A 14,938-nucleotide genomic window follows, 5' to 3' on the forward strand; every position below is an offset into this window, starting at 1 on the left:
GACACCAGAAGACAGTTCTACTCTTCTGTCGCAGTCCAAATAAGCAGGACTCTCGCGCCACTCGGATTTGCGGGCCATTTAAGGTCATTTAACACCGCTCCAATGTTTGGCTAAGCGAGCAACTCCTTTTGTCCTCCGACGGGAGTCGCTGGTTACAGCTGACGCCTTTCCCCCCCCCCACGAGAGGAAAAAGATGTTCGTAGACGGCACGCTACACGATTGTATCAAATAAAGTGGCTTCAGGAACAAGAGTTGGGTGTTCTTTAATGTCTTTGTGCGTGTGAATATCATTACTTTATGAAAACTGAAAACACAGTGGTGCAAATGAAACTCCACACCAATTACACTCAACAAACTTAGAACTATGAAGATGACAGACTTCATTATCCAGTCTCAATTTACCTATTCCGATAATCAAAAAAGGAAAAAAATAGTTAACCAAATGACCCTTGCGATCCCCGAAGTTTCTTCCCCTCCTAGCCTTCCGCACCAAGGACCAGACCAACCCAGGAAGCGCAGGGACTCTTCTGTCCCAGCTCTTTTGCTCTCCCGCACCGAACGTCCGCTTCCGGTCTTTGAGACACGGGAAGAGGCGGAGTGGCGCCTGCGCAGTTTACGGGGGGCGCGCGCATGGTGTGGTCGAACCGGATACGAGTCGTTGGTGGGGAACCCGGCGAAGAGCTCCAGAGAGTGGGACCTGCAGAGCGGCAGGTAACTGAGCTGGAAGGGTTGGCCTGGACCTCGCCCCTCGTGTCTTTGAGGGCTGTGAGGAAACCGCGGCAGGACAGGGGAGGAGGGAAGTCCCTGGCGGCGCTGACCTGAGGCGGTTCGGGTGGGGGGCCAGAAGGAGGGGGCGCGTCTTTGCCTGGGGCGCCCCACATACCTGGAGGAGCCTCTGGAGCTTGCTGAATGGGGAAGTGGTGGCGCCTGGCCTCGGCAAGAGCCTCCTCCTGGAAGCAGCTTCTGAGGCGAGACTTCGAGGCCTCCCTGGAAATACCTCGAAGAGCCTCGCCCTCTCATCGGGGGGAAGCCAAACTATAAATGCAGCCGCGCCACGTTAAAAGTATCTGTTGAGAACGTTTCTGTTGAGAGGGGATTTTTGGTAGGTCACCTGTCCTCATGGAGTAGGCTTCCCCTTTCCTCCATACGCCTCAAGAAATGCTGGCCTTCGATTATTACTTCCATATTTGCAACTGTGTTTTGTTTTTTAATTACTCAAAGAATAGTTTCGTCTCCTGTTGTTGGGTTAAATTCATTTTTTAAAAGAAAGGATTGGGCCCTATTTTGTTCTGTGCAGGGTAAATTCTTTGTGCCAGATGGCAGGCTCCTGGCAAAAAGTAATTTGATTTGTGAGGATTGCAATCTTTAGGCTGTTTAGTTAAGAACATACAGAGACTTTCTGTCATTTGACGTAGTCAAAATACTTTTTCAAGTTTCTTACATATCCCTGACTTCTGAAAATTTACCAAATTTAGGCTTATTCTATTTATACCCCACCATTTCCTACATTGCTTCGTCTTGCTCTTTTGGAAAATTATAATACTTCCCTTGCTTTCTCAGGTGCTTGTGACTTTCAGCAATTTAGTCTTTCAGTAGCTTTCTGTATGTTCATGAAACCTGACAAACAATATTTTTCCAAGTGTAACTGTCAAATTGTATACTCTGAAGAGCTGGAAGGGGTCATGCAGGCTATCTAGTCCAGCCCCTTCAATGGAGGATGAGCCTAAAGCATCCCTCACAAGTGTTCATCAAGCCACTGCTTGAAAACTGCCAGTGAGAGGGAGAAGTATTCCATTGCTGAACTATTTGTACTGAAAAAAAAATTCTAACACGGAGCCAGTACCCTTCCACCCATATTTTATACCTGTTATTGCGCCTCTGTCCTCTGCTGGCAACAGGAACAACTATATACTCTTCTCTAAGTGATAGCCTTTCAAATACTTAGAGCAATCATATCCCCCCCTCAAGTTCCTTTTTTCCAGACTGAACACTTCCAAGTCCCTCAGCCTTTTCTCATAGGGCTTGGTATCCAGACCATGATCATCTTCACCACCTTCCTCTGAACCCCTCTCCATTCTCTCCACATCCTTTTTGAAATGAGGCCTCTAAAACTGCACACAGCCCTTCAGGTGTGGCCTGACCAATGTAATGTACAGGAACACTGACATCTTGAGATTTGAATGCTATATAAGCATAATTTCTCTCAGTAATCCTAGTTTTATTGTATTGCTTATTAGATTTTCATCCTATTAACTGCATTGTAGGGTAGGGTAGCTAAGGGAAGCTGTGTTATCATGCATTTCTGGTAACCTCAGTTCATGAGGAAGGAAATAGAAATTGAGAAGCACTATTGGAGAATTAACATAAAGTAGAATTAAAATAAATCATGTAAATTCTCAGTGATCCTTATTACTATTATGGAAATTTGTTATTGTTGCAGATTTGGTGTGAGGAGGCTTGAGACAATGGCTTCTCTATGATTTAGTGTATTTCAGCCTACAGGGAACTTTGAATTGTACCTTTAGCTATAATACAAGATTTTTCCAGCAGATATGAGTGTATGCGCATTAATTTAGATTTACAATCTGCTGCCCTCTTTCCTTCTGAAAAAGTGCACAAATGTAAAATGCAGCTGAGGTGCTTTGCTTTTTAAATATTTGTACAGATTTGTATCTGCTAACTATTCCATATCTTTAACTTCATAACAATAATGTGTGTACTGGCAGCTCCCAGAAGGTGATTTCTAAAGATTGGGGAACTCACATAGGTAAAAAGCCACACAGCATGGGCAGCTATGGTGAGGAGGAGGAACTGGGGAAAAGGCCTCTTCAGCCAGGAGTGCTGTCTGCTAACTCAGCCCCCTAGTATCATATTTGCAGGGCTCGTGGTGGACTAGGGGGCGGGGGTAAATAGAGAAAGATCTGCTAGTGCTATCTATTGGTGATGTGTGGGATTGAACCCTTTGTATTTTAATTAGCTGCAACCGTTGTTTCAATAGATTTAATGTTCTCTAGTCACTTCTGTAAATGTTGTTTTTCACAAATGTGTGAAGTCTGATACATAGTTTCAGATGTAAACTGGGAAGTGTTGCTATTTATTCATTCTTTTAATCATGCTCTGGGTTTGCTGTTGTGACTAAATAAATGTCTCTCTTTCTCTACCCCATTATAGCAGGATGCCTGGCCTAAGTTGTAGGTTTTACCAACATAAATTTCCAGAAGTTGAAGATGTTGTCATGGTCAATGTTCGGTCCATTGCAGAAATGGGAGCCTACGTTAGCCTCTTGGAATACAACAATATTGAAGGCATGATTCTGCTCAGTGAGTTGTCCAGGAGGCGTATCCGTTCTATAAACAAACTCATCCGAATAGGCAGAAATGAATGTGTCGTCGTCATAAGGGTTGATAAAGAGAAAGGTGAGAGAAAGAACTGTGGAGTTCTATTTTAAATCCCAAGTGCTCGTTTCCTTTTCATTGTGACATCTTCTATCATAACCTTGGCTATTTGTCTGGAAATTGGAGGAATTCAAATGAAGATGTCTGTTCCAGATGTGAAGTATCTTAGTTTTCTAACCGCATTCAGTGAATAGAACTGGCTTTCTTGAGAAAGGAAATCAGGAATTGAATCGAGACTTAACTACATTTAAAAATATTTCTTTTTGTAATAGGCTATATTGACTTGTCAAAAAGAAGAGTTTCCCCAGAGGAGGCCATTAAATGTGAAGACAAGTTCACCAAATCAAAAACTGTAAGCTACTACATCGTTGTTCATTACTGGGCTGCTTTCTAGAATAATGAAGATGAGAGAAAACTGTGCTACTTTTTGAAAAATGTTCATTAGAAGTTACAGCAGAGAACCTGCTTATGCAGCTCTATCAATGTGGTGAATTGGTTAGGAAGTCAAACTAGAGTGTAGGAAACCCAAATCTACATTCTGGCAAGGAAGCTCAATAGGTGTCCTTGGGCCAGTTATGTTTTTCCAGCCAAATCTAACTCACAAGATTGTTGTGAAAATCAAATGGAAGAGAGAAGAAAGCTCAGTGGAAACTGACTAAAGTCGGCTCCATCTCCAGGAACACTGCCATCCATGTTGGCCTAAAGCTTTAGGCTGGCGTGACTCTGCAGGATGCAGGCTCTCACAGGTCCACGGTGCCTGTCCACCTCCCAGTTTCCCTCCCCACTGGTGTAAGTACCACTTACGACTGGCAGGGTGTGCAAACGCCCAAACTATGTAATTCCTACCAATAATTCCTTCCTAATGTAATTCCTACCAATCGCAACTACTCCAACTTACAGCAACAAACCCATGGCAGCCGCGACATAAAAAATATAAACAAGCTGTCACTGAGATGGGAGAAGAATATAATATCAGGATACATTGTGCATGTCAAGGAATAAGAAATTATTCCCAAAGACCTCTGCTGGTGAATGTGTAAAAAAGTGATGGGAAATAATGGGTGGAATCCTACAGATCAATTGCACTAATGGTAATACCTTCATCCAGCACAAGAGGTGGTTCTTCCATTGGTAGACTGCTGAGGAAAAGTGTACCTCAGCAGAACATCAATGGGATTAAATATTGGCAAGGATCCTTAACTTATGCTAAATGTGTCAGACATTAAATATTTAAGGTTCAGGAAGACTTTTTAATCACCACAAGGTGCTATCAACCTTGTATGTTCTTTATTTGAATTGGTGCCTTTAATTCATAATGCCATTGTCATCCCTATCATTGGAATTCATTGCACTGTATTTGCTATAAGGCTCTTCCTGGAGAAAATACAATCCATTTTGCATAAACCCCAGCCTCAGATGAGCTTTTATTATTGATGCTTATACCATAGGTTTATAGTATCCTTCGCCATGTTGCTGAAGTTTTGGAATACACAAAAGATGAACAACTGGAGAGCCTGTTCCAGCGGACTGCTTGGGTGTTTGATGACAAATATAAAAGGCCTGGATATGGTGCCTATGATGCCTTCAAGCATGCAGTTTCGTAAGTAGATGCAACTTTCCCAGCTTGTATTCTACCTCCTCTCAAAGAACTGGGGCATGTTTTATTTATTTATATGCCCAAATACTTTTTTCCCACTAAACTCGCGTGCATACCACACTGATTTTTTAGATGCTAGATTTAAAGGAACAGTTTTCCAGCTGTGTTTAGTGAATAGTAATGTACAATGCAGAGGTGAAGACCTATAATTACTTCTCATTCTGGTTTTGTTGTAACCTGATTATTACCAACACTGGAGTAGAAATGTCATGATTGTTATATACTTCTCTTAAAGTGGCTTTATTGCCTCCTGCTGTTTAAAAGGATGACCTAGCAACAATTTTTGTCTTTCTCTTTGCACACCGACGATTTCTGTAGTTTCTGAAAAAACGATATTATTTTTTTCTCTCCTTTTAAATATATATTTCAGGAATAATTTAGATTTAAACACTTATGACTTCTGTTTAACCTAGGGATCCTGCCATCCTGGATGGTCTCGATCTGACAGAAGATGAGAAGCGTGTGCTAATTGACAATATTAATAGGCGTCTAACACCACAAGCAGTCAAAATTCGAGCTGGTAAGCCTCAAAATCAGAATTATACAAACTTGAACTGTTCATTTAAAGGGAGGTCATTACTACTGTTTTACAGACAAGCATTCTGCCAACAGAAAACACAACTGACTTTTTAACTTTAGCAGATTTGAGCTCTACTGTTAATACATAGCATTTTTAATATGTTAGCTAAATTGCAGATATCTGACTTGTTTCAGTCTGAACCAATAACGTAAAATGGTGTTTTATCTGATTAAAAATACCGTACTTCTAGAAAATAATTGCACACTTCCTTGAAGTTTAAGCCCAATGGGGGGGAAAGCCATAAGATTTATTTAGCTTTATTATGATTTCCTTTTTGTGAACGTGGATCTTTCATGGCTTTGTTCATGTTTTTGCATTGGGTCCTTTAGCCCCTGAAAGTTACAGGCACATTCTGGACCTGGATAGCTTGAAGAAACTCTGTGCTATGGCTTAGTAGCTTTCTTTGTAGGGCAGGTTGAAAGGGCAGGTTGAAAGGGCAGGTTGTAGGGCAGGTAGAAAGAGATCTTGAAAAGTATGGAAGTGGCAAAAACAGAGCCAGGCAAGGTGGCTAAAGAAGCTGGCTGTGGACTGAGAATTGGTAAGGAAAGATACAGAAAGCCTAAAGAAAAGGGCTGAGGAAATGGGGAGCCGAGATAAAGTACTGGTAAGAAAGGAAAAGCGGAGTATGAATTTTACAGTACTTTGAATCTACTGACTTTATTTTTAAGTTACTGTTTTCTTGGGGGGGGGGGGGAGAATATCTTGTAGAAACAGCGCCTTAATGCGTAGATGTAAAACAAAGCAATACTGTGAGTGAAAATGGGCTATTGATAGTCATTGCTGGGTGAAATTTATTTATTTATGGCAACAACAAAAGCAAATCCAGGCTCTGCACTTTTGAGGGAAGCCAGAGACCTACCTTCAGTATGCATGTGCCAAAGGCCCATTAAGACTAACCATGCTTCACCCATTGTAACTAAAGGGACTGGCTCTTTAACAACCTACTACCTGATGAGCACCTAGGATGCAGCCTGAGCTAGGGGTGGCAAAACAGGGAGATGAGTTGCAACTGGAATGTGGGAAGTGGAAACAACTTCCCACAGCAATCACTCCAATCCCATGGGAGTTCTCGATGGGTGGAGCCTCCAAAAGGGCCAGGGCCAGGATGAGCCAGGCCTCTCATGAGGCAAAAATAAATTAGAGAGAGAGGGCAAAGAGAAATAGGTGAAACTGGCTGATGCTTCTGAGATTGAAAGGAGCAGGGTCAGGAGAAAGATGAAGAACCAGGATGAAGGAAGCTCTTTCCTTCTCTGTCTGAGGCCCGTGGGAAGGATCTACTGGACCCAGCAGGGCTTCTACAGTTTATTTAAAAAATTCTCTGCCTGCCTTTCCCCTAAGTATCATGGGACCCAATAATCACTTTAGTTCATTTTAGTTTCAAGTGTGGTACAAATACTGAAAGAAATGACAAAACTAAGCTGTCCAGTTGAATTATATTAAAGTTATGTAGAAATGTTTGCCGTACATTCATAATTAAATAATATCTTAGGAGATAAAAATAAGGCCAAGGCTGATGGTACAAATTAAGGTGAAAATATATTTTCTTACTCAGTTAAAATTCTCCATCCAAAGGGCTTCTGTAGGGGGAGACTCTGTTAGTCTCGCGGTCGTTTTTCAAAGAAGAATATGAGATCATCACAAGAACAAGAAACAGAATTGGGTGGCGTAGGAAAAGAAGAGTATGGGAAGCCGAGGGCCAAGGGAAGAATAGGTAGATCATGCTGGACTTGTTGAAAGAGAGGGTAGCAGTGGTTGGAATGCTTTGCAGTTCTGCCTCCTTGCCATTGTTGCTATAGTTGCAGATGATTTGTAGTAAGGGCTGCTTGCTACTGGAGGAAAGATACATTCTTAGTGCCTGCTGCACATTTTCATTTGGAAGAATATTGATCATTCATAAGAGCCTTTTCAGGGATGAATTTCATGAGGAAGGATGAAATTAGAAGAAAACAATTCAAATTTCTGTAAATGGTTGTTAGCCAGCATCCATATGTACATGAATTTCTAACATAAGAGGAGCAATCCTACACAGGTCCATTCAGAAGCAAGTCCCATTTCATTCCCAGGTAAGTGTTCTTAGGATTACAGCCAGTGTAATCAGATAGGGAGAGAGTAATTTCTAGCTTCTGTTACAGCATTGTGTGTATATAGATATTAATAAAATCTGTAATTGTGATTCCTCTAGATATTGAAGTTGCCTGTTATGGTTATGAGGGTATTGATGCCGTGAAAGAAGCTCTGAGAGCAGGCCTGAGCTGTTCTACAGAGAGCATGCCCATCAAAGTAAGTGGCATCTTTAATGTGACTCCTGCTCTGATACTGGGAATAAGTTCTTTTGCTTAGCTATACAGTTTTCTTTACCTGTTTCCAGTTGTCCTATCACTAATGGCAAATAGCATCTGCCCCCGATGGTCAAGAGGCATAATTTGGGATTGTTGGGCAACTTTAGGTTGGCTGTGTGTGTGTGGCATTCTTTCCCCTCTCTCTTTGCATCCCCTCCTTGCCTATAGGGTTAGAGGGCACAGAAACCAGTTGCACATGGACTCAGCAGCAGGTGGTTTATATATGTGCTACCAGGGCAGGAGTGGGTAGCTGCCTTATCAACATGACTTGCAATCCTGTTACTGTGACCTCTTTGTAATTCCAAATTATCATAACTATCATAAGGCCAAAATAAAATATTTACACAGAAAACCTATCTGGGTTCCATGCTGACTCCAGTTTCTGTAGTACGTTAGTGAGAAATATAGTAGAAACCATTTACTCTGCTTGACTGCTTTTCCCCTCGGATAACAATGGTTTTATCCTCTGACCCAAGCAACAATTACATTCCCACAGATGCATCCACTATCTCCACCACCACCATCACACACACCAATAGATTAGAATCTGTTTTGGATAAACTGTTTTCCAAAGCAAAATAACCTTCAGCTGTCTAACAGTAGATGGCACTTTGGTATGCCAGAAAGCTTATCCCATTTCTTATTCATTTCACTTTCTCTGTAGGTTGCATAATGACTGAATGCAAATAGGTTTTGTGCTGCCATCTGTTTAGCTGTAATCCTGAGAACTATTAAAAATCATTTCCTTAATATGAAAATTGAGGTAGAGCTGGCCCTTTTTACTTGTAACTTTACACTCTCATATTTCAGTAGTTCTTTAAGTGTTTAGTCACTCATTGTGGTAGTTTAAGATTTAAGCAAATGCATCAACACTGGCTTGTTTTTCTTTGAGATGTGTAAGTCTGCCATCATCATCTTACCCCCACCCCTCTTGTAGATAAACCTGATAGCTCCTCCACGATATGTGATGACTACTACAACACTGGAGAGGACTGAAGGTCTTTCTGTTCTCAGCCAAGCGATGGCGGTCATCAAAGAGAAGATTGAAGAGAAGAGGGGAGTGTTCAATGTGCAGATGGAAGTAAGAACCTTTTGCTCACCTTAACAATGATTTCTTGATACTCAAGAATTTTGGTAACAGGTGGAGGTACCACTTTTATAGCTTCCCAACTTCTAAAGATGGGCATATATTTCATTCAGTCTGTCATTGTGTCTTTGTTGATAGCCTGATTGTGAATAGTTTAATAAGGCTAAATCCCAGGTAGAACCATGTTGGTTTCATTTTCTAATGGTCACCTCCAGCCTACATCTAAGAACTGAGCAGAGCTCACAAAACAGAATTTTCCTTGCTTTCTTGTCAATTTTTTAAAATTCCTAAACTGATCTTTGGTTACATGCTAGCCATCAGTTTCAGCACAATAGCCACGTAACCTCTCATGTTCTCCTGTTGAGAGTAATTGCTGGAGCAGGCCTATATGGAGGAGGTGAATAGAATAATTGAGCCCTGTGCTGATTCTCACCTCTTCCCTTACCCCCCACCCCATGCAGCTGAACCCATGAGACCACAGGATGGGTCATGCCTCAAGTTAACATTAACAAAATGCTTGAAAATTCAGTGTTTTGAATCTATTCTCATGTTTACACAGCATTATAACTAACATCTAATGGGTTTTATCCAAGAACTTCATAAGAACATAAGAACTAGCCTGCTGGATCAGACCAGAGTCCATCTAGTCCAGCATTCTGCTACTCGCAGTGGCCCACCAGGTGCCTTTGGGAGCTCACATGCAGGATGTGAAAGCAATGGCCTTCTGCTGCTGCTGCTGCTCCTGAGCACCTGGTCTTCTAAGGCATTTGCAATCTGAGATCAAGGAGGATCAAGATTGGTAGCCATAGATTGACTTGGGTGCTGTGTGGTTTCCGGGCTGTATGGCCGTGTTCTAGCAACATTCTCTCCTGAGGTTTGCCTGCATCTGTGGCTGGCATCTTCAGAGGATCTGATGTTGGGAAAGCGAGTGGAGTATATATCTGTTGAAGTGTCCAGGGTGGGTGGGGAAACCTTGTCTGTGAGTAACAAAGGCGGCAACCAGGTCAATAGTTGAGGGCATCTGAATAGAAGTATGAGTAACAATGAAGACTATAGCCTGGGAGTAACCCTGTAGATAGCAAGGTCACTGGTGGGAGCATCTGAATAGAAGTATCCTGGCCTTTGTTTCTTTTGTCTATGGTCATCCTGTGTTTGTGTGGAGCTGGTTTGACACAGTCTTGACCCTAGTATTTTTCAACACTGTCAGCCAAGTTCTGTTTATTTTCATAGTTTCTTCCTTCCTGTTAAAATTGTCCATGTGCTTATGGATTTCAATTGCTTCTCTGTGTAGTCTGACGTAGTGGCTTTCAGAGTGGTCCAGAATTTCTGTTTTTTCAAATAATATTCTATGTCCAGGTTGGTTTATCATGTGTTCTGCTATTGCTGATTTTTCTGGCTGAAATAGTCTGCAGTGCCTTTCGTGTTCTTTGATACGTGTCTGTGCGCTGTGTTTGGTGGTTCCTATGTAGACTTGTCATTACGTTGTGCTTCTAGCACAACCTACAAACCATCTACAGACCCACTAAGAAAATTCAACAGATGCTACGTTCAGCAAAGGATAAGAGGGATCCTTTAGCCACTGCAGGAGTCTATCGCATACCATGCACCTGTGGACAAGTCTACATAGGAACCACCAAACACAGCGCACAGACACGTATCAAAGAACACGAAAGGCACTGCAGACTATTTCAGCCAGAAAAATCAGCAATAGCAGAACACATGATAAACCAACCTGGACATAGAATATTATTTGAAAAAACAGAAATTCTGGACCACTCTGAAAGCCACTACGTCAGACTACACAGAGAAGCAATTGAAATCCATAAGCACATGGACAATTTTAACAGGAGAGAAGAAACTATGAAAATAAACAGAACTTGGCTGCCAGTGTTGAAAAATACTAGGGTCAAGACTGTGTCAAACCAGCTCCACACAAACACAGGATGACCATAGACAAAAGAAACAAAGGCCAGGATACTTCTATTCAGATGCTCCCACCAGTGACCTTGCTATCTACAGGGTTACTCCCAGGCTATAGTCTTCATTGTTACTCATACTTCTATTCAGATGCCCTCAACTATTGACCTGGTTGCCGCCTTTGTTACTCACAGACAAGGTTTCCCCACCCACACTCCAACAGATATATACTCCACTCGCTTTCCCAACATCAGATCCTCTGAAGATGCCAGCCACAGATGCAGGCGAAACGTCAGGAGAGAATGTTGCTAGAACACGGCCATACAGCCCGGAAACCACACAGCACCCAAGTGATTCTGGCCGTGAAAGCCTTCGACAATACATAGATTGACTTCTCCTCCATAAATCTGTCCAAGCCCCTTTTAAAGCTATCCAGGTTAGTGGCCATCACCACCTCCTGTGGCAGCATATTCCAAACACCAATCACACGTTGCGTGAAGAAGTGTTTCCTTTTATTAGTCCTAATTCTTCCTCCAGCATTTTCAATGAATGCCCCCTGGTTCTAGTATTGTGAGAAAGAGAGAAAAATTTCTCTCTGTCAACATTTTCTACCCCATGCATAATTTTATAGACTTCAATCATATCCCCCCTCAGACGTCTCCTCTCCAAACTAAAGAGTCCCAAACGCTGCAGCCTCTCCTCATAAGGAAGGTGCTCCAATCCTTCAATCATCCTCGTTGCCCTTCTCTGCACTTTTTCTATCTCTTCGATATCCTTTTTGAGATGTGGCGACCAGAACTGAACACAGTACTCCAAGTGCAGTCGCACCACTGCTTTATATAAGAGCATGACAATCCTTGCAGTTTTATTATCAACTCCTTTCCTAATGATCCCCAGCATAGAGTTTGCCTTTTTCACAGCTGCCATGCATTGAGTTGACATTCCCATGGAACTATCAACTAAGACGCCCAAATCCCTTTCCTGGTCTGTGACTGATAGCACTGACCCCTGTAGCGTGTATGTGAAGTTTGGATTTTTTGCCCCTATGTGCATCACTTTACATTTAGCTACATTGAACTGCATTTGCCATTTCTTAGCCCACTCACCTAATTTATCAAGGTCCACTTGGAGCTCTTCGCAGTCCTTTGTGGTTCTTACCACCCTACATAATTTGGTATCATCTGCAAACTTAGCCACCACACTAGCCACCCCTACTTCCAGATAACTTCATGATAACTGAGCTTACAAAATACGTTCCATTTTAAACTATTGCAGGACTAGCAAGTCCGTTACATGTGATAATATTTCATAATATCTCTTAGAGGGTTGTGGAGTGAGAAGATCTTGCTATTGGGTAGCGGGCATGATACACTTGAAAACAAAGAGTGGTAGTGTCAGTTAATGTTAAATAATAAGTAAATTGACTTGCATCCTAACCCTAGAGCTCTTCTTTGAGGAGACCTTTCACAGCTGTACAGTTCTTTACTTGCTAAATGCTTCCAAGTTTTTTTAAAAAAGTTCTATCCAAAGGTCATTGTCCACTGACAGAAGGCACTTTGTTCGACCAGAGGAGGTGTTGATGGCATGCTTTTTGCTGATTCTCCCTCCAATTATAGATCTCACTTTGCCCCCTTTGCTGTTTCTGGGGATCCCACACCCAAGAGCATTTTGAGACGTTGTGAGGCGTGGGGAAAGTTTTGGTCCATCAGGGGAGCTTCACCAGGGTACTTCGAATCCAGCATTTTGTTTCTTGTTTCAGAACTTTGCAGTCCCATGCGGAATTCTGGATAGCCTTTATTTCAAATTGACATGGCTCCTTAGCATTCTAAAATAGACTATTACTATTACTATTACACTATTACTATACTATTACCATGTTCTTCTACTCTATTAGCATCACTCTCCAGACTAAATGTCTGGAAAACAGTTGGATCCCTAGAAATGTGTTGACTTCAGAGAACTGCACTCTTTAGCTTGAAATTCTACCGCTACTTAGAGCCTTAAAATCAGAATATCCTTCTCTCCCTCTTCCCGTGTAAACATAACTAGTTAACAGTATGCAATGGAAGAGGTAAGTGTACATAAAGTGACTCGCTCTACTCTGACTAGTTTTCAAGATGCTGACTTTATCCATCTGGGGGTGTTGTATACTCCCAGCTCCTCTAGCGTCTCACATGTTCATAATTACTCATAGTGTAACTGGGAAAGTTAATGTGTTAATGAAATATGCTGACTGATTTCATGAGGAACAGGTCAGTTGTCAACAAGGAACTGTTGCTGAAACTTCCTTTTATTAAAAATTACTTTTTTTCTATCCAAGAAAAGACACTCTAGAAAGTAGTTGAAGCTTTTGAGTTCTCCAAGGAGTCTTCATCAGCCTGGATGTTAAAAGGGAAGGTGGAGGGAAGTGAAACAAATTTTCAAACTATGCTCCCAGCCTTTAAATTTCCAACTAGATGGGAAGTTCTCTGAAGGTTACACACTTTTTTCTCATGTTAGTTGGTGCTAATAGAAGGAATCAAATATGTTTTGGAGTTGGATTTTGCTTTAAACGTGTGTAGCTACCAGCAATCACGGTCTATAAATTTTCTTTACTTAGAAATTTAGTTTGCTTTCTAGACATTCACATCTAAGCCTGATTCTCATTTGTGCAACTTGGATTGTTCTGTGCTGGTATCTGTTTTTAGACGGATACTTTTTTTGAGCTGAGATCACAAGCATAACAATTTTCCTTCTCTATGATTTTTCCATTGGTATCACCTTTACATTGTCTCATGTGTGGTTGATTGTAGTCCTATGAATTAGTGTTTGGCCAACTGTTCTGGTTATCCCTTTTTGAAGCAATCACATTTCAGTATATATTACAAAACACTGCATTCATCTGGTTTGTGTTTATCCACTTTGTAGAGACTGTAATCATTACTGAGACCTGTTTTAATATCTGGCTAAGTGTCTTTTCTGGTGCAGTGTCATTAAATTCTGCCATCCACTGGTGTGGCAGCCTGCTTGGGTGGTCCATTCCTACTGATAATGTTTGGATAAGCAAATTCCATCGTCCAGTTGTATTTTAGGTTCAAGTGCATCTGTTGGCCACACTGTAAGTTTAAATGTTCGTTTTTGTGTAACCTTTCAGCCGAAAGTTGTTACTGATACTGATGAAACCGAGCTTGCAAGACAGCTGGAAAGGCTGGAGCGTGAGAATGCTGAAGTGGATGGAGATGATGATGCTGAGGAGATGGAGGCAAAAACCGAAGACTAACTTGCTTGTGATGAGTATATGGTGGAAAGTTATCGATAGGCCCACACCTGTGAAGGCACCTTGATTGGCAAGACGACTGGTATGGAAAGCTTCACAAGAAAAGACTTGGAAAATACTTCCGAGTTTTAATGAGACCAAATTTTGAAGAAGTAAAGAAATTATCTGCTGCAACTTGGACTGACTTCCTCAAAGGGAAGGTGCCTCTCTCTGAAGACTTCACATTCGTGTCCAGACAAAGTATTGGCCCAAGGCCTTGCTTAATATTTTCATATCTAACAACTCTTGATTGGCAGTTGTTTTATAAATCTGACACTGAGGATTATAGGAATTATCTGAGTATTCCTATACAAGTTAAACTGAAGCAAATATTCAATAAATTCCTTGGATACATAACTCTTTGCTGCTTTTCTTTCTTATTCCATGGTCTTGATAGAAGTGTGAAGCACACAAACAGGAGGGAAAAAAGGAAGAAAATTCAAGATGAAAAGTTCTGCTATGTTTGGGTTATGTTCTTAAGATTAGTGCAACCAACTGTAGAAATGGTTGAGATACAGCTGGTTAAGATTTCAGAGGGTGGAAGAGTAACATTGCACTTTTACCTCTTGATTCATAATGTTTTAAAACTTTCCATTATTAGGAACCTTGTATGGAACTGGAGTTTTGATGCTAATCTATGGCAGGCAAACCATAAGCAACTATTTATT

The 14,938-nt window shown here is 41.5% G+C and overlaps 1 protein-coding gene across 1 annotated transcript; it reads left to right on the forward strand.

Annotated features, from left to right (window-relative positions):
• Positions 1-563: 563 nt before the first annotated feature.
• EIF2S1 (eukaryotic translation initiation factor 2 subunit alpha) lies at positions 564-14,627 on the forward strand. The gene is made up of 8 exons (XM_048483986.1): positions 564-711; positions 3,172-3,416; positions 3,668-3,747; positions 4,844-4,995; positions 5,466-5,572; positions 7,815-7,912; positions 8,909-9,052; positions 14,109-14,627. The coding sequence occupies exons 2-8, from the start codon at positions 3,176-3,178 to the stop codon at positions 14,232-14,234; spliced, it is 948 nt and encodes a 315-aa protein (XP_048339943.1). The 5' UTR covers positions 564-711; positions 3,172-3,175; the 3' UTR covers positions 14,235-14,627.
• Positions 14,628-14,938: the final 311 nt, after the last annotated feature.

The sequence above is a fragment of the Sphaerodactylus townsendi genome, linkage group LG02 (genome assembly GCF_021028975.2).
Source record: "Sphaerodactylus townsendi isolate TG3544 linkage group LG02, MPM_Stown_v2.3, whole genome shotgun sequence".
Taxonomy (NCBI): Eukaryota; Metazoa; Chordata; class Lepidosauria; order Squamata; family Sphaerodactylidae; genus Sphaerodactylus; species Sphaerodactylus townsendi.